Source organism: Acanthaster planci, linkage group LG19 (genome assembly GCF_054643075.1).
Source record: "Acanthaster planci isolate LZ-2023a linkage group LG19, COTS_SCS, whole genome shotgun sequence".
NCBI lineage: Eukaryota > Metazoa > Echinodermata > Asteroidea > Valvatida > Acanthasteridae > Acanthaster > Acanthaster planci.
In genome coordinates this window covers 10,211,010-10,235,927 of record NC_141795.1, presented here as the reverse complement: position 1 = coordinate 10,235,927, position 24,918 = coordinate 10,211,010, and the positions used below count along the sequence as shown (strand labels likewise).

The 24,918-nt window shown below is 39.7% G+C and overlaps 1 protein-coding gene and 1 pseudogene across 2 annotated transcripts in view; both read left to right on the top strand.

The window, feature by feature from the left end:
- Positions 1–1,161: 1,161 nt before the first annotated feature.
- LOC110986840 (2-oxoglutarate dehydrogenase complex component E1-like) overlaps positions 1,162–24,918 on the top strand; it is a 100,956-nt gene continuing 77,199 nt past the window's right edge. For both annotated transcript variants that reach the window (XM_022249077.2, XM_022249078.2), the window contains exons 1-2: positions 1,162–2,082; positions 22,490–22,693. In XM_022249077.2, coding sequence (XP_022104769.2) covers positions 1,861–2,082; positions 22,490–22,693 — 426 coding nt within the window. In that variant the 5' untranslated portion in view covers positions 1,162–1,860. The remainder of the gene's footprint in view (positions 2,083–22,489; positions 22,694–24,918) is intronic.
- LOC147796018 (uncharacterized) lies at positions 5,853–8,275 on the top strand (annotated as a pseudogene).

The following is a 24,918-nucleotide window of genomic DNA, read 5'->3' as shown; positions in this document are numbered from 1 at the left end:
GTAATATATATGATAGACATTGAACCAAATCATTTTTCTTAAGTAACCATCTATACACTCGGTTGATTTGTCAAATCAATCGATGTGCTCGATGTACGCCTCACAAGACGTTCAGCTTTTCTCAACTCCACACCTGGATCAAGTTCTTTCGATATCAATCGAACATCTTTTCTCACACGAAGGCCACTTTGTTTGACGCTAGACATACATCATGCAGTGTAACCGTGCAACACGTACCCTGTATCTGATTTTAAATAAACTGCATAACGTCAGACAAATCAGAGAACCTCCTACAGGACAGATTTCAGGCAAACAAAATCTGTCGAGGGTGCCGTTTACTTATCACAATCTTGCGTCATTTGCCAACACAAACAGAATATTATGTCATTCCCTTAAAACAAAGTATGGAATTTAATGTCACGGCCTATGTCATTCTGTTACAAATGCTGTAGATATTCTGATCCTCACATTTGGTGAAATAGTAACTTGAAAGAGATATAAGTTGGTAGAGGGAACTAGATATCGAATCGTGTAAGGGTGCACCACTACAAATAAATTCCCATAGACAGCAGTGATAAATCCCCATACTTCACAAATATTTTAAAAATACTCACAACTCTCACAGGTGTTCAGGCTGCACAGAAAAATGATGTTCCACATGTCCTCTTTCATTTTCCTTTCAATTTTCGGGGGGTTGACCAATGAATTTTTGAGAAATTTTCACCAGAAGCAGACCACCCCTAAAATGCAGAAAATGTCCCTGTCCAGAAAAGTAGCCATTTTGAAAAACCCTCCCTCAGCAAAATGGCTCAAATAGTGCCACTTTCATACCCGATTGCATCCAAATTGCTCAGAATTGGAAGCCCCGAGTCCGGCCCAGAGGTCCAGTCTCATATTTCTTGAATTCCTCAGTTCCATGGCTCTCAGGACCCTCTAATATAGAATATTTTGAGTCTATAACTTTTATTAATGAGCTCGGCGGACATATTTCTGGCCTAATTACCACGGTGCACCCGTAAGCAGTGAGAACGAGATTAACAAATTTCCCTATGTCCTCTCCCGGACGCCGTAGGCACAGCATTTACGTACTGTCATGTACATGTACATGTACATCAAGGATTGTACATTATGTGATGCATATCGCTGGCCGCACAGCGGCGCTGCGCTACACAATCTTTGCTGTAGTTGTATGCGATACAACCAGGCTGTTTGACGTGACTTGTGGAATGGTGGAATCGAGAAGCATTCGATGGTCATTATTTATCACTGAACTGCTTGAGTTTTAGCGATGACGGCTGTGCTGGAACCTTCCAGGTGTTGAAGCTTCGTTAACAGCGTCCCAAGTAGGAAAACCAAACTGCACAATCTGCAAAGGCGCCTGAGCTGTGTGTGAACGTTTTGGACCTTCCGCATATTGCGCATATCCGCTGGAACATTATTTTACCTACGGAACGCGTTACATACATGTGCATGTAGGTCCGGAGTAAGCTGGAATTCACAACCTTTTCACCGTTTAGTTCAGCAGGCTTTGTATTAGAAGAAAGTCTGCTGTTGGACGTATGTGACACAAGCATCACCATAGTAACTCACCGACTGTTTTTTTTTCAGAACTTTTTGCTGTTCTGAAATAAACAGTCCAGCGCGTACTACAACTGAGTCGATTTCACGCCGCGTGATTCTAGCGCGGACAACAAGCCGACACACCCGTCGCAGTACAGGCGGTAGTCTCTCAAGGGAGTACCGTTCCAGCGTGAAACTGGAGCGACCAAGGCAATCAGCGTTTATATTTCACAGACAGAATTTTGTAATTTTTGGCTTAGTGCCAGATCGGACTAACAACAGACAGTGGACCTCCGAGCTATGCACCGATTTAAGACATTGTGGACGTTTGGTCAGCTCCGGCCAGTTAACTTCAGGACATTATGGCTGTCCGGCATGAGGGCCGGATGTGGACATGGACAACAGTCCTGGCGCTGCTATGTCACTCCTGTGGCCACAGAGCCCTTTCTGAGTGGCAGCAGTTCAAACTATGTGGAACAAATGTACCAGTCATGGCTTGAAGATCCCAAATCAGTGCATAAGGTGAGACTGAGAGGATTTGGAACAAGGGTTGTGTACTTTTGGAAGTAAGGCTGTTTCTTAGGGGCCTAGCCACTTCTAGCCTGTCTGAAACCATTAAATGTTGGACAATGTGTGGCCCCATAAGAGTGGTCTGGAGACTTCCTTTGTTATATTCCTGGTGGAAAGATAGCCACCAGAAAGCAACAACATATCCACAAAAGTTTAATTTACATGTAGAACTAGGAAAATACCAAGTCGTTTACTGAGAAAAAACAATTTTTCAGACTAGTCTCGTTTTTGCACAGGTTGTCAAATGGCATCCTTATATGGAACTCTCCTCCGTGACCACACATCTGTTAATGCCAAATCGCCTGGTAAACATTTGCAAACCTTTGCATGGTAAAAATTCCATACAGATGCTGATTGGTCTGAAAAATTGAAAAAAGTGTTTGCACAAATTTGTACACGTTTTGTGCCCCAATGAGTGTCGACTGTACTATTTGTATGTAAGTTCCCTTCCTGCACTTTTTTGTGATCTTACATGTAACACAAGTACCTCAGACCTTCCAAGATTTGAAGTTTCAGGCATACACGTAGATGACAGAATTAAAGTACTTCGAATTGTAGCCTTTTTTCACAGCTTTTTTCCCCTACACTTGGTGATCTTGACACGCATGCCCCAGTGCTCAAGTTTGGCAGAAGTGACGTTTAATTAGTGGTTCCTCTGCTTGACATGAAATGCAACAGTTGTCATGCTGTTGGGAGCATGGCCTGGTAACCTGTTGCCGGGCACTGGTGCATGTGTGTCGAGGTTACTTTGAGAACTCTTAAGTCACTACTTTGACGATGATCGTACTGTTCATGAAGTTGTGTTTATCACATTGCGCATGTGTTGGGCCAGCCAGTGTCCAAGCTTGCTCCCCATTTGGTTCAAGCATTTTCGGATTCGGGAAGTGGCATCTTGTTTTCTTTGCGCGACTGTCTTTACCATGTGACCTGTAAGCTGATACCATCAGGACGAGCGACCACTGTGCTGTGGAGCTGTGACAGATTGCAAGATCTTTGAAATCCCCCCGTGTCCAATGGTCGGGTGGAAATGAGAGATTGGTGAGTAAAAATGCCGGATTTTAAAAAAATTCTTGGTTTCAGACCTGGAACTCCCCTGCTAGCATTTTCAAGAGCTGTACAAATTTAGGTACCTCGCAGTTGCTCTCACAAGAAAATCCAATTGAAAAAGTAGACTATGGATTACTGCATCTTCACCGCAAAAACTGGATTCAAAAACACACAGCGTCATGACCCCTTGAAAATATGCCTCAAAGTCACACGGAATAGTGACTTACATACATAGAGTTCTCGAAGTATGTCGAGGTCATCAAGGGCAGGGAAAAAAATTCCTGCAGTTTGAAGTGGTTTAATGCAATTGTTTTAGGGCTAGTTCATACTCACTGCATTTGCACACACGTAATGTGAACGCCGCATTTGATGCCCATGCTTTCATTTTTTTTATGTCTCAGCTGCGTGTGCGTATCCAACAAAAGTTTTAAAAATTCATTTTTTTTGCAAACGCATACATTTGGTGCGTACGCACTATCCAATATTTTCACAAACTGCGTGCAAGGGCGTGAATTTTCATTATGCACTGCGCTTTAGTTCACGCATTGCAGGCACCTCAAAATAGACCTTCATGCTACGTACACAGTGAATATGCAGTGAGTATGAAGTGGCTTTCACTGTACATGTACAAGAAGTCATAATGCCGTCTGCTTTTGAATCCAACTTCTGAGGTAAATTACTGGTGACACAAATTCCACTTTCTCAATCAAATATTCCCAGGAGAGCCCTTGTGACGTTGGTACAAATTTCTTAACCGTGGTTTCTGGACCATAAGCCTGACCATTTTTTTTAAATTTGGAGTTTTTACTCACCAATCTGTCCTTCTCTACCCTAGTGAGGACAATTGCACCGTACAGCATTTCACTGCACTTGCATACTGTACATGTACAGTACATGTAGTTCCAATGCAGGCATGGGAATCTTTCCAGTTTGATGCAAGTTTGCACCGGTAGGGTACAGAATGAGAGATTTGGGAGTAAAATCCTGCAGGTAATTAAAAAAAAAAGGGTCTGTCTCATCGCTCATGGTGTAGAAGCCACTGTTCTGAAATTTTCAAGAGCTACAGGTACATGTACATATACATGTACCTCATGATGGCTCTCATAGGAAAATTTGATTGAGAAAGTGGAATTTTGGTCACCATGATTAATTTACCTTAAAAATCGGGTAGGGTTATGACCCCATGTACACTGTACAGAAAAATGCAGAAAGGCACATGTAGTTGCCTTTTGGTTTCCAAAAGTACTAGCTGTCATCTGTGGCTGAAATTTCAAATTTTTCAATGTCTGAGTAAGATCACCTAAAAAATGAAGGAAAGAGAAACCGAGTCCTCAATATTCACAGGGACGCAAACATACGGTACATGTGTAAATCATGTGTGCAGGAGTGTGCATGCTGTGTTCTGCAAATCCAAATATTTACCTCGTGATTTGGCATTGATGGACCTGTGGCCAAGGATACAACAAGGCAAGTCTCCAGACCACACTCTTGGGGCTAGATCAAGTAGTGCTACAAGTATTTGCCAAGGTTCGGGTTCGGTTCAGACACAGTACGGAAATTTTTTGCCGATCTTTGGTTCGGTTCGGGTTTGGACATGCACACACATGTACAATGCACATTGGGACATCAAAGAGCTCGCTACGAACGTGACGTATATCTGCCTCGACTAGAAGTACCCCCTCAACAGTTGAACAGAGCCAGGTAGTCCGCAATACTCGACCAATCGCCATCTTGTTTGGTGCATGCATACGACGGACGCGACGCGCTGCAGCACTAGCAGTGCACATGTATGCCTTGTCTCGTGCATGCTGAAGTGCATGTACTAAATTTGAGCTCTTCAAAAATGTAAGTGTCCTTGCGTGCATTCTTAGGCTCTAGGTTATCTAGCCAAGGGCTTTCATTGAGACGGTATAGCTTTGAAGAAGGCGAGAGAATAGCCGGCCATCGTCATCATCATGTTCATGGTGAACATAGCAAAATATGCCATGCGGGGGTGTTTTCACTATAGAAAAACTTGCCCATGAGGTATGTTTTCCGTTTCTCTTTGAAGTCAAGTAGGCGATTATAACTATGGATCACCGTGTCTGGAAGGTTTAGTCATAGCAGGTTAGTCACAGCCTAGGCTTTAGTATTATTATTTAAGCGGGAAGAGTTCCATATAGGCATGGCCTACCCCCAGAACTGTGGGGTCCGACATCTGCCCTGCTCCCACATTTGGAGTGGGGTGGATGTCAGACCCAAAGTTTTGGTGGTAGGCGTAGGCCTAGGTTCCATATGCCTACGGCTGCCAGTAATTCTTCCCTTCACTTCAATAATCAGAAAGCAAAAACGTGACATGATAAAATTGGTGTTTTATACAGTTGCTAGAACTTGGAATTCAGATTTTATGATGTCGTGTCTTTCTCTTAAAAACAATGAATTTTGGGGGGTCAGCAGTGATGTTGGGATATGCATGTAAGTTTAGGGACAGTTTCTGAGTTCAGATGGATGCCACTACTGATGATTGCATGATTTTTGCGTGATTGGTCGATCAACCTTTAATCATTAAGTTGTTGGCATTTTCAATCCAACTAAAAAACTCAGTTCACATTAAACAGTCAGTCATCATTTCTCACATGTTTCTAAAATTATCCCTTAATTTTGTTTTTATTCTATGAAATACATGTTCAGGCGTGATGGCTCCCCTTGGAAACCAGGTAAATCCAACAGAATGTGTGCTTGCCATTTTGAGGATAGGAAGAAGTGTAACAAACACTTCCTGAACACAGGAGGTGACTACAGTAAGGAAATCAACGAATATAAGACGCAGGTACCTGTTTCTACTCCATTAGTATCTGCTGATCACAACTACATGTACATCTCGGGCCAGCTGATCCCAAAGTAGAAAACTGAGAAAGTGCATGTGCACGGACAGATTCAAGCCACTTTTCCTGAACAGGATACATGCACCTGCATTGGCCCAGGAGCTCATGCATGAACTGCTGTCCATATTATGTATTGTTACGTGACTGGTACCGAGGCTAGTACCTAGGCATCTTTCTACAAAGAACCCTGTATTGGACACACAGAAACAAAAGACCAGTGCATAGGACCAGATGCCGTGCCAGGAAACCCCAAGTGCACATGTGAATTTTATGGCTGGGATGGCACAGATGCAGCTAAAGACAAAATCCATGATGTGACAGGTGTGCAGCTGAGTGTGTTTCTCCTCCTCTCACTGCTACCAACAAAGTCAAGTGGTATGAGTCTAGAGAATTGTCTGCTGTTGTTTCTCATGAAACTGTGATTTGGTTTGCCATTTACATGTTTAGGAGTAATTTTTTCAGTATTCAGAACAACAGTATCAAGAGCTTTTCTTTTTGTACTCGAAAATCTGTCCAGATCAACCGTTGACTGGTCATGTGGCCATCAGCAGCAACAGTCAAGTCTTTGTTGCCTTCTGCTTTTTCTGAGTACCCAAATGCCAAGTGTATTATAGATTTGAATTTAGAACTGAGAAACCATCAACTGTGAAGGGACAGGTGCCGATTTATTCTCATTACAAAGGAACATACAGTTGTAAAGTATTGGTTGGTATCTCTCCACACGGATTGATTTCTTTCTTGCCGAAGACTTTTTATGGAAGAACAACAGACAGTAAAGTCATAATAGAGTGGTATTTTGGATTTACTAGAGCCAGGAGATGTGATCATCAATTGCACCCATAATTTCTGGATTACCCATATGTATTTTTCTGAGACCAGTTCAGAAAGTTTTGTGTTGCATAGAAAGTAAGAAAAATATTACACTCATAATAAATGCATTATCACTTACATCCACATGTACATGTATGTATTCTCTGCAGATTTAACAAAGGCCTTGAAAGATACTTGACATTGATGCTGTCTCTTAACCCCTTCGCGCTGGGACGCGTTAAGACACGCCGTAAAAATTGAGATCCTCAGCCCGCTTTTCAGCTATTATTCTCGGCCCACGCTCGAGCAAACACAGTGAAAGAAGGCAGACCCTGGCTCTTGTATATATGGCGATTGGTCTTTGTGCTTAGCCCAGAAATGAAAAGACCGAATTTGCATCATAATCACCAGCTTCACAATAGTCCCCACTTTGAAAAGAGGCAACGGGAATGAGGAAGGGTGAGTAGCCACCGAACAATCAGCCTTTTCACCGTGTAATTCAAAGCATGCAGAGCACGCAGGGCCACAAATCGAGAATTTGCGGTTTGGCAGGTGGCCTTCGTGGCCAAGTAAGACTGGAATTCTTGGAGTGAGCTTTCGGCAAGAAATTCCCTTCGTCAAGACCAAGGAGAACCCCTTGTCAACAAACAATTCAGGGAGAAAAAATTCAAAATAGAAATTCTGTACCTCAGAAATTGATGTCTGGATGAAAGTAGGATTGAATGGCACATTTACAGTGACTGATTGTTTGGGAGACCACACAAACAGAATACATGCTTTAACTCCTGTGACATACATTGCTACCTGAGTTTGGGTTTAGTAAACACATATATTTTTTAAGCCTATTTGTCCATATTCGTCAAAGTTGAGATACAGAAAATTTGATTCTTTAATTTGCCAATTTACAATCTCTGATTCCTTACAAGAATAAGGACATTTAAGTTCATTTAACGTTGGTTCATTTTTGTCTGTGATGAAACCATCTGGTGATGCACACAGCCATGGCTGTGACGGATGGAGAATTACACCAACATTTGTGACACACTCTCCTGATATGTTTTCATATTGCATTGTGAGGAAGTGTGGTTTATTTATTTTTTTCCATGTAACTTTTCAAATGTATAATTTATGAATATAAAATAAGATTAATTTATATTTTTGTGAAAATCATAACCATGTACATAATGTTTATTCTTACTAGACTTATGTATAACAGATGTGTGTGAATTTGTTTGCATTTAAATTATTGGAATTTTTTAGTTTTCGAACTTTGCTGGAAGTGTAAAGAGAAAAAGTAACACTCTAAAAGTTGTGTTTATCTGTCAACAGTTTTGATTGATAAGTTATATAAATAATTAATTCATGGGATTTTTTTTACCTTGCTTTTTTGCAAAATAGAATTAAACCCAGTCTGAATGTATGCACATCTGCTTCTTTTCATTTCAACTAGATAAAGTTTTAATTACAGCCTCCGATAAGACTTACTAATGACAACACCACATACATGTATTGTTGTTTTTCCCTCATGCACAGATTCTATGACAATGAAAACGTGATTTGATTCGGATAGCAACTGTCCCTTCCGCAGTTCCTCTGCTCTGTTTTTTTCATATTTTATTTCACAAAATCTGCTATGTATTTCTCGCACCATGATTATTCACGTTTTGTCTCATTAATTCAATCGTCAAAAAATTTCAGGTCCTCCCAAACTCAATATTCAAGAGCCTAGTTTCTGCCTCACTGTTACCAGAAGCCGTTGCGCTTCGTTAACCTGCAAAATGTAGTACATGTAAGTACCGCAAGCAGAGTCACGGTTGCTAGGATAAGTGCGCCCTCTCATGGTCAAGCTCGAGGCCCATAGTACTACCGTGTATACATGTACATGTATGTTTAATACAAGTAACGAATCTCCTCTCCATCCCATCTACGAGTAACTCCGATCTTCGATGTGAACTTAATTTTTTTTTCCAAACTGTTTCCCCAAAGTTTGTGTAGGAGTTAAATTTCCTAAAAAGTGGCCTTTGGAGGTGTGACAGTTTCTGACCGTGTTTTACAGACCAAAAGCAGTTGTGTTTGGACTACCCTTGACTCAACAATATGGATATGTGATAACAGAAAAAAATATATGTGAAAACAGAAAAAAAACCTGTGTGCTCAAATGGGAGTTTCTTCCTTAAAGATACAAGATCAAATTAGATTTCCAGCGAATTGTGTTTTCGTTAGTTTTCATGAAACACATTAAACTTCCAAACTGTGGCTTTTGATGTATTAGAAGAACCTTCAGCTTTTTTCCCAGGACATGCAGGACAGCGTCCACGTGGCCAAAGGGGTGATTTTCCAGCAGTCTTTTTCGAACGGATAACGGCATTTTTTTATTTAAGATTTGTAAACAACTTACAGATCTGGCAAAATTCCATTATATATATAATTATATAAAATTCCATTATACATTCCATTATAATTCCATTTATTCACTACGACTTAAGGCAAATTAGGCTACTGCTTGAACCAAATCTTGTCGTGCGCTGGATTGCTGCATAACCCGCCTGGCAAAATCAGTTTTCCTTCCAAAGTTGCCTTCGATCGAGCATGAGTCCGACTGTGATCGGCATCCAATCAAAATTCATTTTGCATGGCCATTTACGACATCATTGGCTTAATATGGAATGTAAGGATGTGGCTATCGGAGATTAGCAAACATAATGCTAAATACATGTATATACATAAGCACAATTGGATGTAGTGAGAATTTAAAATGATTGTGCAGCGGAAATGCCTTACGTTGCATGTTCTCGGTTGATTACAAATGTATTAGTGAATTCTCACCACATGCTTTTTACAACCATCGTGTAATGCAGGGCCACCGTTAAGTGTACTGAAGATGTACCTGTACATGTGTACATGTACATATACACTGTACACTATCTACATGCTTCTTGATGCACATGAGCGGAATGCTAACGCCGGGGTGGCATAGCTCGTTATCCATTTTTATCATGTTTGCTTTTTATCAAGTTTTCTTGCATGCATTCTGTGCACTAGCAATGCCATGCCATATTAAAGCTGAACATCCGAAGCAACCAGTTTGTTTTGGTTCGGTTTAGTTTGAAAGAGTCATGTTCAATGATTTTTGGTTCGGTTTGGCTGCAGTATTAAGACCTAGGGTACCTTCTGACATGTGTATCATATCGAGTAGTATCTAACAGTTGCTGGTCATGTTGATACAGCTACCTGCATGTATACCATGTCTGTTTGATTGCTGATTGTGATATTGTTGTTCAACTGAAATTGTGAGTTTCTTAAGAGAATATCGGATACAATACAGATACACATACATGTATGGTGTACATGTGTACTACCTACATGTACTGTATAGAACCAGTATTCTCCAGGAGGGGTTTTTAGTAGGGTAGGCTGCCCTGCTCAAATTTTGCTGCCGTCAAAATTTCTACTGCTATTTCTTAGTTTAAGTATGAAGAAGTTTCTCTCAGTCTGTGGAAGGAACATGAGGAGTTTGGCAGCATCCGTATCCTTAGCAGTATTGCAGTAATATTTATGATCAAACCTATATCTGAACACAATGCATGCAACATGTCTGTGGTAACACATCAGGGATGAAGGCTCAATCTAGCAACGTCACTTGACTGTGCATACGTTGCCTTATCAAGTGACAGGGATGTCATTTTAAAGTTATTTTTTGATCATGGCTCTTGGATGAACCTGGTCTCTAGTGATCTAACTATTCAACTAAAATGGCAATGAGTTACTGGATTTAGACTGCATGTTCTTCCTATCATCTGACAGCAATATTCCTTTCTGCTACATGTACGTGTACTTTCCCACGAAGTGCATTGCTTGGATGTGGGGCAGGTTTTTCTCCACGTACAAACTTGTGTATTGGCCCAATATGCAAAATTTTTTTCCTGATCATTGCAGATATGAGAAAAAATGCCCGGTACCCATTTTAGTGTCCCCGATACGCACGTTATTGGGCCTATCAGTGTATGGCCAACAGTAGGAATCAATATTGGACCATTGCACATTAGTGCACATTTGATTGTTCTTGTGTACGAAAACGTGGTTTCATGACTTCTTATCAAAACAATGTACCTGAAAGAATTTCTGTCCCCAGAGACCACATGATTTCCATTGATTTCTGCTTTGAATGGATAGTGTTGAGTTGCCTGAAATAACTATTCATCAAAAGTTCCGCAAAAAACAAGAAGTTTTCTAGGGTTCCATCTGTTAAAATTGGCATTTTTTCAAGCAAGATTTTGAAGGCTGTCTGTTACATGTAGATACATGTGAAAACCTACAGTAGGTGTCATTTTTTGGATGAAGCTGGATCAGAAATACCTTAGAAAAAATGAGATTTAGATCATAAGTGTGGGTACATTTGACTACGAGTTGATGAAGTACATCGTGATTTTCTGAATGACCGCTGCCAGGCCACCGCGCACGCAGGGCCTGGCAGTGGTCTCTGCATGTGCGGCGGCCGGTCAACATGCATTCAGCAGTATTTGCGCGGTAGCCGAGCACCTGTTGCGCACTGTGCTTGGGCGGATATGGACTGCCTTTTGTGATTTTCTCCATGGTTGTCACGTATTCATGGTTAGCAACTAAGCGCTTCTCCCCAGAGATATACCATATGCCATTTTTTCAGAATTATTTTGACATTTTCCCTGGATATTATTATGGCTGGGTATTATTTGACACCCAAGGGCGCTGTTTAATATTTATTACATTAAATACATGTATAACAGCTTTGTTTTAAGTTCCCATTACCCCATTCAGTCATTGTATAAAGCAAAGTTATCAGTTTGAGGCTGACTTTTACCCTTTTCTCTACTTTTTGGGGGAGAGGGCTTTGCTTTGTGTTTTTGTTACACTTTTGCTTGGGAAAGGGGCAAATGTCTAATCAACTATGGGATATCTGATTCATGTTTCATTACTGCACATTTGTATCTTACATGTGCCTGTTCTTGTTTGAGAAGCTCCATGGTACAAAATCGTTTTGCTGTGTATCAATGAAAAGTAACTACAAAACAAGCTTAACAGGCCTGCATGGTACGAAATTGTTTTCATGTGTATCAATGAAAAGTAACTACAAAACAAGCTTAACAGACCTGCATGGTAAGAAATTGTTTTCATGTGTATCAATGAAAAGTAACTACAAAACAAGCTAAACAGACCTGCATGTACACAGTACACCTCAGTTTTCGTTTCATTTTGAAAAACTTCAATCTGAATAGTTTCTTTTGGGTTTGAACTCAACGTGTGATTATCTTACATATACAAAGACAGGCATGCCTACTTAAAAATTAACATTATTCACCGAGACCCCTACCATCATTTGTACTTTTGTCAAAAAGAATAGAAATTACCATCATTCCAAACTCATTCTCATTTAATACACAAGATCTAATCGTTGAAAATGCTGCACTGTTTTTTCTTAAACTTAAACATGACTTAAACATGAAACCAGTCAGTAGAATGCAAGTTGCAGTGAGTATTACACACCGTAATCAGCCAATCTTGTGAAATTATGACAAAACCCAATGGTGTTCACTGCCATTAACAGTGTTGAATGAGGTTTCAGTGCATCCTCCAGTCTGCTAGTTGAATGAAGCACATTACTGGTACCGGTATTTTGGTGCTAGTCTAGCTCAATTGTCCGTAGGTGGTTTCTTCCAAAAAGGCGTGGTCCATTGCCTTTAACAACCAGCAGTGGAAGTTCAAATATGTTAGACTTGTACTCAACTTCCACAGCAAAACTTCCAAGGATTATGACTTGTGTACATGTAGATGCAGAGTTTGACTTGCTATATGTATTTGTCGAGGTTTGTGACTTGAATGTCTTTTTTGACACAAGTGATAGGGCTGCACCTGTGTGTCTACCTTCATGACAGTATCTTTATTGTCTACAAATACACGTATGTTGACTTATATCGCCCTCGTGTCTGGTTTGTCGCTAGAACAGGCAAAGGGTGAGTACACTGAAATGTTATCTGCGAATTGTTCAGTTTCAATACTGTCGGAATCCCCACTTTCTACTGAAGCTTCCATTTGTTTGATGCATTATTGTGCTTTGCCACTGCAACAGACACATGCAATATGCCTACATTTCTGGCAGTTAAAGCAAGTGTTGTTCTTCAATCTATATTTGTCAGGTGGGTGATTGTTTTTTTACAACAGTAGCAGGCTTTTTGTTCGTGGCCTTTTTATATATGCTGCTTGTTTGTACTGGGCACTGACTTCTGTGAAACCATAGCATGACTTTGAATCATTTTGTTTATTGTTTTTTGATATTGTGTCTGAGTAGCTTGGAGATCTTTTACATTTTGGGCTGCTGAGTCCATGCTTACAGACATTGCCAATTGATGCTTTTTTTGAGTGAGATTCTGTTCTACTATAAAGCTCCATTGAATGCGATCATTTCAAACTCCACACACTAGCTGATCACGCGACATGTCATCGAGTGTTCTGCCATTGTTACAGAACTCGGTGAATGTAGCGCAGCAATGTACTGTGCAGTGGACTCGCCCCTTTCCCGAAATCAGCTGGTGAATTTGTAGCACTGTACTTTCTCCAATGGTACTGGGGTTGTGATGCTGAGTCTTGCATTTCACAAGGTCTTCGTATTTTCACCTGGTTAAAGGATGTGACAAGATTCCTGTATCAGGGTTTTTGTTGGCTATCATTTTGAACGATTGAACATCACAAAGTTACCCTGATGATGGCGTGAAAACATGTACAAAGTCATTGGGCTAAAAACACATATATATGCAAAAAACTGTTTTTACGAAAGGGAAAATTTGTTCTGATTTCTCTTTCGTTCTTATAGTAATCTTGAGCACAAGTTGAGGACTACTCGCTCATTAAGATTGATAAGTGTGTGTGTAGTAGAAAAATGTGTACAAACCCAATGGCAAAATATTAAATATTCATAAATAAATCAGGTGATGATGTCATTGTGACAATTTTGTTCTAGGACCAATATTGTATGATGTACATTATAGTCTGAAAGTCTGCCAAGTCTGAAGTCGATCAGGTGTACATGTATGAACCTATTGAAAGTCCTATGGGCATGAAGGGACAAGAAGATGTGTACAAACCTTATGAGAATGTCTGAAAAAGAAAAAAAAAGAGAGGTTGTGTGTCTGTCTTTAACAGAACATAAGGCTTTTCCTCATTTTTAAGTTTGAGAAAAATTCAATCAGCATACATGCATGCTTGCTATGGAAGAGGTAAACAAATAAAAAACGATGAGATTTGTGGAAAAATATGTCTTTAAAAATTCACATGATGATATCATCATGGTGTCTGTATCAGTTTCACCTACATGTGTATGATACATCATCAGTCTACCTGCATACAAGAATTAATGGAATGGTATCCACTTTTTTTTATACAACCTTAAAACATTCACCTTGAAGATGACACTTTGAAAATGACGCTTTTGAAATGACGCCATATTCATGTACATGTATACCCATGACCAGGACGTGACCATTAATGTCAACTACCAGACCTCATTGTTTCTACCAGTATATGCCAAGTTTGGACCTTATTGGTCTCAAAAGTCTCTAGGTGCACCTTTCAGATGTCTCTCTATCCCTTGTGACCCTATCCTAACATTACTTGTATTCTCATCTATGGCACGTCCCCGGCTTTATGCAGGTACACACATCAAATCGAGACTAAAAATTCTCTTGTTATATGACATGAAGTTGTATCCCTTTAAAATGATGTTATGATGTGACGTCTTAACATAACCTTATACTAATCACATAAAATATGTCCCAGTCCACAAACATGTAAAAAATAAATTGAATCGGACTCAAATGTCCTGCAGCTATTAAATGTTAGAAGTATGATCACCAGCAAGATTACAGCTCTTGACCTGTGATGATGTCATCATGACGTAACCCAGGTTTCATTTATAACACATCCTATTTTGAGAATGCCGACTTTCCTCCAAGTTGGACATTTGGCTCTGGAGCTTCAAAGATGTGTCACGTGACTTTGGTTACTGTGGGGACCTCAACTGTTCCTAAGAAAGGTCTATGCCTAATGGCCGTTCTTTTGTGTAACATGCTGATGGTGAAGGGTTGGAAATGACAAGGGTCACCCCTGTCAATCTGTTTTTGTATAAACATTAAAATTTAACAAATACATGACCTGATGAAGTCATCTTGATATCATGCCACTATCATCTGGAGTGAAAGTTCTATCAACCTTATTAATTTTATGGATATTGTTTTATGTTTATCTTTGCTCAAAACATGCTTTGAAAAAAGGGTTAAATGTGACAGATTTATTATGACACTCATGAAAAGCATGATCTACATGTGCACTGTACATGTACATTGGCTGCTCTGAATCACAATGTACTGTACATGTACCGTACGTAGCATTTCAAAGTTCAATATTTCTTGCAGATACATGTACTGTATGTATGTGTATTTTTGCTGACAGTGTGAGCAGTACGGTATATGTACATGTTACTGTACATGTATATTAATGGCCAAATGAAACAAGGACCACTGCACTATTCCACTTTTCAACCTGTGACGCTCATGACCAGTATCTTTCAAGTGGGATCATCTCTGCTGGGCTGAATTGTAATCAGGAGTGAGTTCCATCATTTGAAACCTGCTATCCCAGTAGCTGCTAACATGCTCTCACTTGAAGAAAATAAAAATGAATACCGTGTTGTCAATACATGTAGTCTGTTTAGCAACATTTTCAATAAAGGGATATACATTTGTTAATTGTAAATGCTACAAGGAACGCATTCATTGGTGAAAGGTTTTTCCAGGTGCTGCACAGTGATTTTCCTGTTTAAACACTGAAAAATTATCGGACAAAATAGAATAAATGATGTGTTTTGAGAGTCATTCATAAAAGTCCATTAATGCTACAGAAAAATGAAGGATAAGGCCATGCAGCCCGGTGTATGTTCTTAAATGTGAATTGTAATCTTTACCATCAGTCAATCCTTGCGCAATCTGTTATTTTGAATGTGACTGTAATTCTGTCATCGGCTGATTTCCTCCTACTTTGGTTGTCGAAGATTTGAAAAAATGATAGAGTATCTACTGATAGCACAGTATGATTATGTGATTAACCGTGCTGAACATGTTCACGTAACTGACATTAACAGACACTATTTCAAGTACTATCAGTTTTGTAAATGGATGAGCACTGCGAAATTAAGAAAACATTCACAATACAAAGTTGCCATGCAATATCACACTATGTTTATTCATGTAATTTTGGGTTAAGATTTGCATGCCATTATGACTCATGGAAGTGCATGTACAGGTATGCAATGTTGTGCAGCATGAACCCTTTTCAAGACAAGGCATGCAAAGTCATTCATGTCAACGTACATGATATGGTTCTCGTGCTGACATGTAATGGGTTGATCATATACAAATTGTCGATCCAGCCAACCAAGACTGGTGCAGGAAAGCTTGCTTTGTGGGCTCAGCCTGCTGGCAACACATTTAATGAGGAACCTAGAGATATGGAACAGGATTAACAAGTTTAACAAAATGACAAGTAACGTTAGCCTTTTGAATAAACACACCAGTTCTTGACATACATGTACTTCATATCAGTAAATTCACACAGAGGTGTTCGTTTTACTGGAGCGATTTTGCTAGTTGGTATTGGCCTTATAACTATGAGTCTTTTGTCTGGTTTCAACATAGAGCTGACATCGTGCCACACACTGTGAGAAACTCTGCTGGCACAATGAAAACTGTATCCAGCTAGAGTGTAGCGCTTGTGGCCATCTAGCCGCTGGGCCAAACAGAATGACGTGCATTGCACAGTTCAGGGCAAAGGTCACTGTGCACAAACTTACCAGCAATAATAAATATTCAAAATTTAATAAGAAATCAATGGATCAGGCTATGACTATGTAACATTGCAAACATGTTTGGGGTGACTATCTACGTACCCAAAGAATTTCATGTCAATCAGACTTGTCTAGTATGAAAATTAGTATTTTTGATGAAGTCATCATGGCGCCAACACATTTCCAAACTACTCAAATATCTACATTTACTTAGCCTACTTGAGGTATTTGCAAAAATAATTTGGAAAAAAATTTTTGTTCATGAAAAATGTCGAGAGGAAGGTTGAAAATGAAACAAAAAAATCGTAATAAATCAGCTGATGACGTTATCCACATTTTCATCTGTAACACATCTTTCTTAATATTTGTACCCAGATTTACTCAGATCAGACATACATGTATGGTTCTGGAATTATAAGCTTTCAAAGAATTCAACTTGGAGGGCTTGTCACGTGACAAGTGATGACATCATTACATGTATGTTGGCTATCTTCGAGGACCATCCTTTGGCGGTGGTCTGCTTCTGTACCAAGTTTGAAGTCAATCAGATTTAGCAAAGTCCCAAAGTTGGTGTGGAGAAAATTGGTGCAAGTAAAAATCCAGAAATAATAGTTATTGTGAAAAATAGTTTTTTGTCTTAATGGTGGTGAAATTTCAGTCTGGGTTGTTTAATATTTTCAAGCTAGGTATGGTGACCAAGAGCATGTCTTTCTGAATTCAACTAAAAACTTTTGTATTTTGGAAAGGTTTCTGGCCCCGAAAAATGCATTTTGCTGACGTGGCTCATGTTTTAGCCTGGTCAAACTACCCCAGCCCCAAATTCGTTGCCAGATGCATTGACTGTACAACGGGGTATTGCACAATCACGCATTTCTTACCCTCTTAACCCCCAAATTTACTCCAAAAAACCATGTAGTGTGTTTGTGGCACTATTTATTGACATCACAAAAGCAAAATAAAAAGCTTAGGAGGTAATTTTGGTTGTGACTGGTGCAAGTGTCCTATACTTAACAATAGTCAACAGAACAAGAAGAAAGACTTTTCCACACTGTGATTAAAAGCCCCCCCCAAAAAAAAATAGGCCATAAGGAAAGCAACTGCTGTCTGGTTGCTAGCCAAAACACCTAACAAATGCCCCCATGAAGACCCTTAAGCAAGCGTGTCCCCCCACCAGCAGATAAAAAAGAAAACAGAAAAGCCCCAAAGTGTGTGAATGATACTACAGAAAAAAATTACATAAATGCACACACACTCTCTCAGAATCCCCCCTCATCCAAAAAAAACCCCCAGAAACATGATTGTGGGTAGCACAACATGACATCAGTTGACTGGATTGATTGTTAAACGTTGCCAGATCTTCACATACTGGTACATGTACATGTTTGCCTTGATGTGTGTGAAATCCCCTTTTAACAAATGAATGAATCCTCTCATTTGCATTACTTTGGCCATTAGATCGCTCTACAGAAAGCATTACATACATTTAAACTATTGCTGTGACATCACTCCTTTGTTCAAAGCGTAGATTTTTTTTCCGAATAGCAAACTGTAGATTTGTAACGAATCTACAGTACAGTATGAGGAGTTACCCTCATGTCCCACCCCCTCGTTTCGGTCAAAGTAGTTGTGACCGGAGGGTTGGGGAAGAGCTTAATAGTGCTTTATCACTGTGACACTGATTGTCCTGGGCCTTGCAACTGCCACAGTGGGCAAATTTAAGGGATACCAGGAATGCCCAAACTCCGTCCTTATTGTGTATGTTTGCCTTTCTCCATAGAAAATGATGCATGCATTGTAGTTTGTTACCTCTTATGTTTTCAGGATCAATGCTTTAAAAACCAAGATTTTCAGCAAATATCTGAATTTTCTCTTCACCTTTCAATAAGGAATAAATTTGATGTCTTTTTGCTGGTTTTCTGTCTATGTTTTACCCAGTCTTTTATGTATGTTGGATTATGGCGCGTTCTTCATAAAATGACATAAAATGTCATTTTTCAAAACTTCTAAAATAGTGACTTTTATTATGTAAGATACAAATTAGCACCTTCAGATTTATAAAAATAATTATTTGGGGATAATTACGCATACTGTGTACATTTTGTGGACAGTTGGTTTGCTAACGGTGCAAATCAAATGGAGTTGAATCCATTTAAAGTTTTACATCAAAATACATCTACACTGGGCAGCAAAAGAAACTTGCCGCTTCTGTCAAAGGCCACACATAAAAATTTACTCTATAGAAATAAAAAAAATTTGTACACAGGTATGCTGCAACTGCCGAATTTGGGACCCGATTAATTGTGAGAGGTATTTTTAATTTCGTTATTATGGCTTTAATATGTGTAAATATTATCACCCTTTACTGACTGCTGGGATTATCACTTCTTGGTAAATTTTAATTGGCTAGGATTGCAACAGGGTTGTTCACATCTGTCAAAAATGCTGACGTTTGAGACTTTAACTTTAAGTAACTCCAATTAAGTTGAAAGATGGACACGGCCATCATTGTTCCAGATATCAGCCATGGCATCCCTCATTTCATCAGACATTGGGAATAAATTCACTGCTGTTCACTTCAGGAAAAATGAACCCCCAAAGTTGAACATTATCTAATGGTCCATATTTTGAGGAACCTGCCGTATGCCCAGTAGCTTAATTGAATTGATGCAAACTCAGTTACATCTTCTAGTTGTTCCAAGATTGTACTGGTCCTGAGGTGACAGACCTGTAAGAATCGCTGCTCCCTGTGTGTACAGTCCAGCACATACATCTCAATTCATTTAAAACTACAACCAAACATACTTGTATGATCATGCTTGAAGAGTTAAACCCTTCCAGCATGATCATACAGGTATGTTTGGTTGTTGTTTTACAGGCCCTGTAACTTTTCTTGTGTTAGTGTTTGTAGCACTATAAGCAATTTAGGAAGATGTGTGCACTTTATCGTAATTTGAATCCAACGTTGCTCATTCTCCAAATGAAATAGCAATATGCAGTAAGGGGGCATTTCAGAATGATTTACATGTATACTTACATGTACATGTAAGAACATGTAAGGATCAGTGAACCTCATTTTGAGTGGTTCGTAAAGTGGTTTGAAAAGTGCTAACCATACTTTCATGAAGTTGATATAGCATTCCTCAGTTTCGTAGAGTGCTGTGGTGGTTTTAGTCCCTGCAATAATGAATCCAAGGCACAGGATGAAGAGAAGACAAGACATGTACATGTCCAGCACTGAATGTTGACTGCACAAATACTCTCATGAAGTTGATATTGTGTAGCATTCCTCAATTTCAAAGAATCCTGTGGTAGTTTTAGTCTGTTAGATTTCGTTGCAATGGCACACATATATTAATGACTCCAAGGAACAAGAGGAAGAGAAGAGAGTATGTACATATATCCAGCACTGACAGTGTTGACTGCATGAATACTGTCAATGTTTCATGAAGCCAAAAGCCGTGCACATTAATAAATGGAACAATTGGTGTGCACTCAGGCAAAGGGTTCACAGTGAGAGTGTCATAGACTTGGGACTTGCATGTCCAGACTTGGAACTGTAGACTCGTTCAAGACTGGGCTTGGCTTTGCCTCGGCCATTCCTAGTACCCATTTACAGTTCCCCAGTGATTCTCCTTGATGTTTGCAGGTTCTACAAAATATGAGCCATGCATGTGGATACATGTAGCAATGAACTTGCGGAGTTCATTTTTCTGGAAGTGAACAATATTGCATTAATTTACAATGTCTAATGAAATGAGGGGGTAATGACTGGTATCTGGCACACTGATGACTGTGCCCATCCTTTATCTTGATCAGAGTTAAATAATGAAAGTCTTGAACATAAGCAATTTTGACGGACGTGAGCAACCCGTATACATGTATATCCTAGCTTCCTATAAATTATCGAACAGTAATAATTCCCGTAGTAATTTTTGAAAAGATTTGTAAGTGGTAACAGATGATAATATGTATATGAAAACTATAACTGCTTGGTCCAGAAGTTGGCAGTTGCAAACAGCATCCAATTCCTTTAAAAATATCTACAATAAAACTAGCAAGTAAATAAAAAAATGATGTACAGCAAGATCCTGAGAAAAGAGTGCAAGAAAGGACCCCAAACCTTCGTGCTTTTACGACTTGGAACAATCACATTTTTATCAAGCACGTTTTTGTAAATCTGGGTCATGATGACTTCAGGACGTTTGTCGATACTTCATTGTGACAGTGCAGAAACGTTTTGCTGACTGGTGGGCTGTTTGACCTTTGACATCAGCTCAGATAGTGCTCTCTCATTTTCATTTGATATTCATGAGCCCCTCCGATCCATGGATGTGCAATGCTCCTGGATTTTTCTCTCTATACCATGGTTTCTTGAAAGAAAATCCCTCAAACTGAATGATGTTTTCCAAGAACTGATGTGGAAGACATAAAATATGGTTCATGATGAAATTCATGTGCTCTGAGTTCTTAATATTTATTAAATTTTGAGCAGCAACCTCTCCCAAACAAATGGTAAAATAACCATCGGGCATGGAATTTTCGAACACTGCATAACACAGTGTTTTCAGTAATATTAAATGTCATAAATTTTCAGTCAAAATTTTCTAATTTCATCAAAATTCCATCAGATTTGGTATTGCATCGAACATGTTGCGCTCAAATATCTTTGATGCTGCCAAATGTACAGAGTTTTTTTTAGTGATTGAAAGGTATGAGACCTGACAGATATGCTGGTATAGTTAGAATGATTTTAAACAGTAAGGGGATGAAAAGACTCTTTCTAATCATTTTACATCAATTTTGTAATTTTTTTCATGGCTTCTTTTTTGTAAAGGTCTCTCTGATTGGGTTCAAATTACATCTGTTGAAAATTATCCTGAATTTTTTGCTAACTAGAGAGAATTTTTTGAATCAAGTCATCTGGTACAAACATTTGGACTTAAAACATTAAATGAGTTCAGCTCCCATTGATTTGCTCTGGTAGGCAACCAAATGTGACCTGTCAGAATTTTAAAAAATTGAGATATTGTTATTTTTGAAATTAGCAGAAAGAGCTTTTCAGTGGTATGTACATGTACATTGCATGTACATGGAACACTTGGGTAAAAGTATGAGGTGACAATATGGCATTATTCTGGTATCTTTGCGTCTTTTTTTTCTAACACTATTTCAACATTTCTGACTGGGCACAAATAATGCAATCATCAAACTTGCTGAGAAAATGACATTTTTAAATATCTGATCCTGCTAAACAAAATTGGAATTAAATAGAGGGGTTCATTTTTCAAAATATTGAAAGGTGCCAAAATTGACGTCCACTTCAATATTTGGTTGTGAACCTTCAAAATAGGAAAGAACATAGTGCGACTTTACGCTCATTTTGTTGTGCCAGGTCACAAATGTCCACAAAATGTACACAGTCTGCCTAATTATCCCCAACTGATCATTAAATCTGAAGGTGCAAATTTGGATTACATGTGGTCACTCTGTAAGAAGTTTTGAGAAATGACACAGTGATGTGTTTTGGTTCATCTGTGGAAGAATATACACACCCAGTACAATGATATACAATATGTATGTACTGGTATTTTATATTTTAGCTCATAATACAATGCACTGTACATATACATACATAATTTATGCAACGTCTGCAAAGTGAATGAATTTAGGATAGGCTTCTAAGAAGAGCACCTGTGAAATGGATGAGCAGGCCCTACCTACATGTATTGCAATAAATCCGTTGTCTCCTTTTTTATTTTCATATTTTTAGTCATGGGACATCTTCTTCCGCAACGCACAGAATGGAGCTGCCCCCGGCATGGCATACACTTCACCCCTAGTGCCTACCCCAGCTATATACCAGGCACCTGCCCAGTCGGTCAGTCCTATACCAGTTAGGGCACTGGGAGCACCCTTGGACAAACGTGTTATTGAAGATCACCTGTCAGTCCAAACGATCATCCGATCCTACCAGGTCTGTAGAGTTTGTGTGGTGTGATTGCTTAAATGTATTTGTCCACTGGCTCATGGACATGTGAGTGTGTCCTTTATTTTGGGGGCCAAATGTGTGACATGATAGTTGTAATTTCGTAGAGGTCTAAATTAGCTCCAACATTTTTGATTCACTGGTATGTGTATATTCTGGATAATACCTGCATGATATCTGCATGAAATAAATAGAACTTATTTTCATTTGACTGACTACCAGCCTTGCGCCGACTCATTTACGGAAATGGTGCTAAAACAATCAAGTGTGTTGCAAAGAAACAGAACATGACATTCCAAGGCATTTTTTTAGTTATAGTGACTTCATTTCAACTGTTGGCAATTTTATTATTTTTTTTATTTTACTGTGTAATTTTACACAAGTTGAAGGTGAGCACCTCCCATGTAGTCCATGCATACAGCATGGACTTTGGTACATGGCTGGTGCTCATGCACAAATGTGCACATGCACTCAGGCATGATACAGACCGCGATGCATGTTTGTTGCTTCAAGAGTATGAGTTACAAAGAGACAAAAGAAGGACAATCATAGCGGTGAGCCTGCATTGCATTGTGGGAGGTCAGGGTGCATCACGGGTGATCAAATCTTTTCAGCAGATAATAATAGGCTCATGGGAAATTTGTACAGTGTATATATGTAGTGACTGTTTGGTGAGGTAGTGTGCCATAGACTCCTCCCCCACTTCAAGTGTGGGTCGGGACTACTAGAGAATACCTACCCAAACTGTCAGTACACATGCAAATTTTCCATGTACTTTTTATTATTTGCTGAAAAGATTTGATCACCCGTGGTGCACCCTGACCTCCCACAATGCTGATCGTCTTTTTTTCGAAAGCGACTCAAAAGGTGGGAGCCAGAGTGGGGAGGACAGGTGGGAGAGGACTGGTTAGGTACATGTACATGTAGGTATTCTCTAGTAGACCCAACCCACACTTAATGTGAGGGAGGAGTCTACACACTACATATGCAGAGTAGCACTGGCCTAGATGGGTGGTTTGCAACAACACATGTAATGCCAAGAATACGCATTCACATGTAAACAAGGAAGAAAGAAATAGTAAATGAACTTCATGATGAGGTAGAGGGAGACTTCCAACATTTAGCTTTGCAGATGTCTGCAACGGAAACATCTCGAGAGTAAGACCAAGATGCAGATACTGCTCTTGCATCATGAACCATGATGTAGTGTTCATTAGAGCTTAATGGCCAGACTGGATTAACAAATCTAATTTCCAATGGAGGCTGTCCAGCGGGCAATAGTCACTGATGCTGCTGGATGGTGTGGTCTAATGATAGTGAGAAAGCAACAGGGTTATCATCCCTCTTATACTATCATTTTAGTCAGGTACCATTTCAGGACATGAACAGGGCATCAAAGCGTATCGGCATCATCTCCAGGATGTAAGGAGATAGAGGATGCAAAGATATTGGAAGGATCAAGTGAGGGAGTCTGGTCCTTTGTCAGGAAGCCAATGGAGGGAATGAAGTGAACACTGTGCGGCTCCAAACTTAGACGGCCTTCGGCAATTGGGAGAACTTGTAGTTCGCTGCCTCCTCTAGAGGTAACAGTTGTCAGGAACAAAGCCAACCTGACACTAGTGTGCATAAGTGAGGCGTTATTTAGAGCTCGAAGGAAGGACCAGAAAGCATCTAGAGAACCTAGCTTGGGTCTTATGACCACACCAATTTCCCGATGAGCGGACACCAGATGAACATACCATGCAAAAGGTCGAATGTGGTGCTGTTAGAGGCGGTTGAACTGATTTTGAAACTAATGTGAATGGCAGCTAAGGCTGACCTGTAGATGAGTTGTAGATACCGTACCTGCAGCTCGGAGTGAAAGAAGTACGCAAGGAAGTCTGTTATAGCACTCAGAGGAGTATTAAGCCAGAGCCAAAGCCTGACTGTCAAAGGACATAACAAAAGGCTAAATTTTCCTGTCATAAATTCCACAGGTGGGCAGACGACATCCCGTGCGGCCATGGCCGTAACGTCACTAGAAAGTCCTGTCAAAAGTCCTGTCAAACAGAAAGATCATTGGATAATACCTAACAAGTTAGAAGCAGAGAGTTGAGCATTGTTCAGAGAAGTGAAGAGGTCTATGTGAGGCTGCTCTATCATCCTGAGGAGAGTGCATCCGCCACTACGTTGTCGGACCCTGCCATGTGGATTCTCTGCAGGTTCAACAGCAT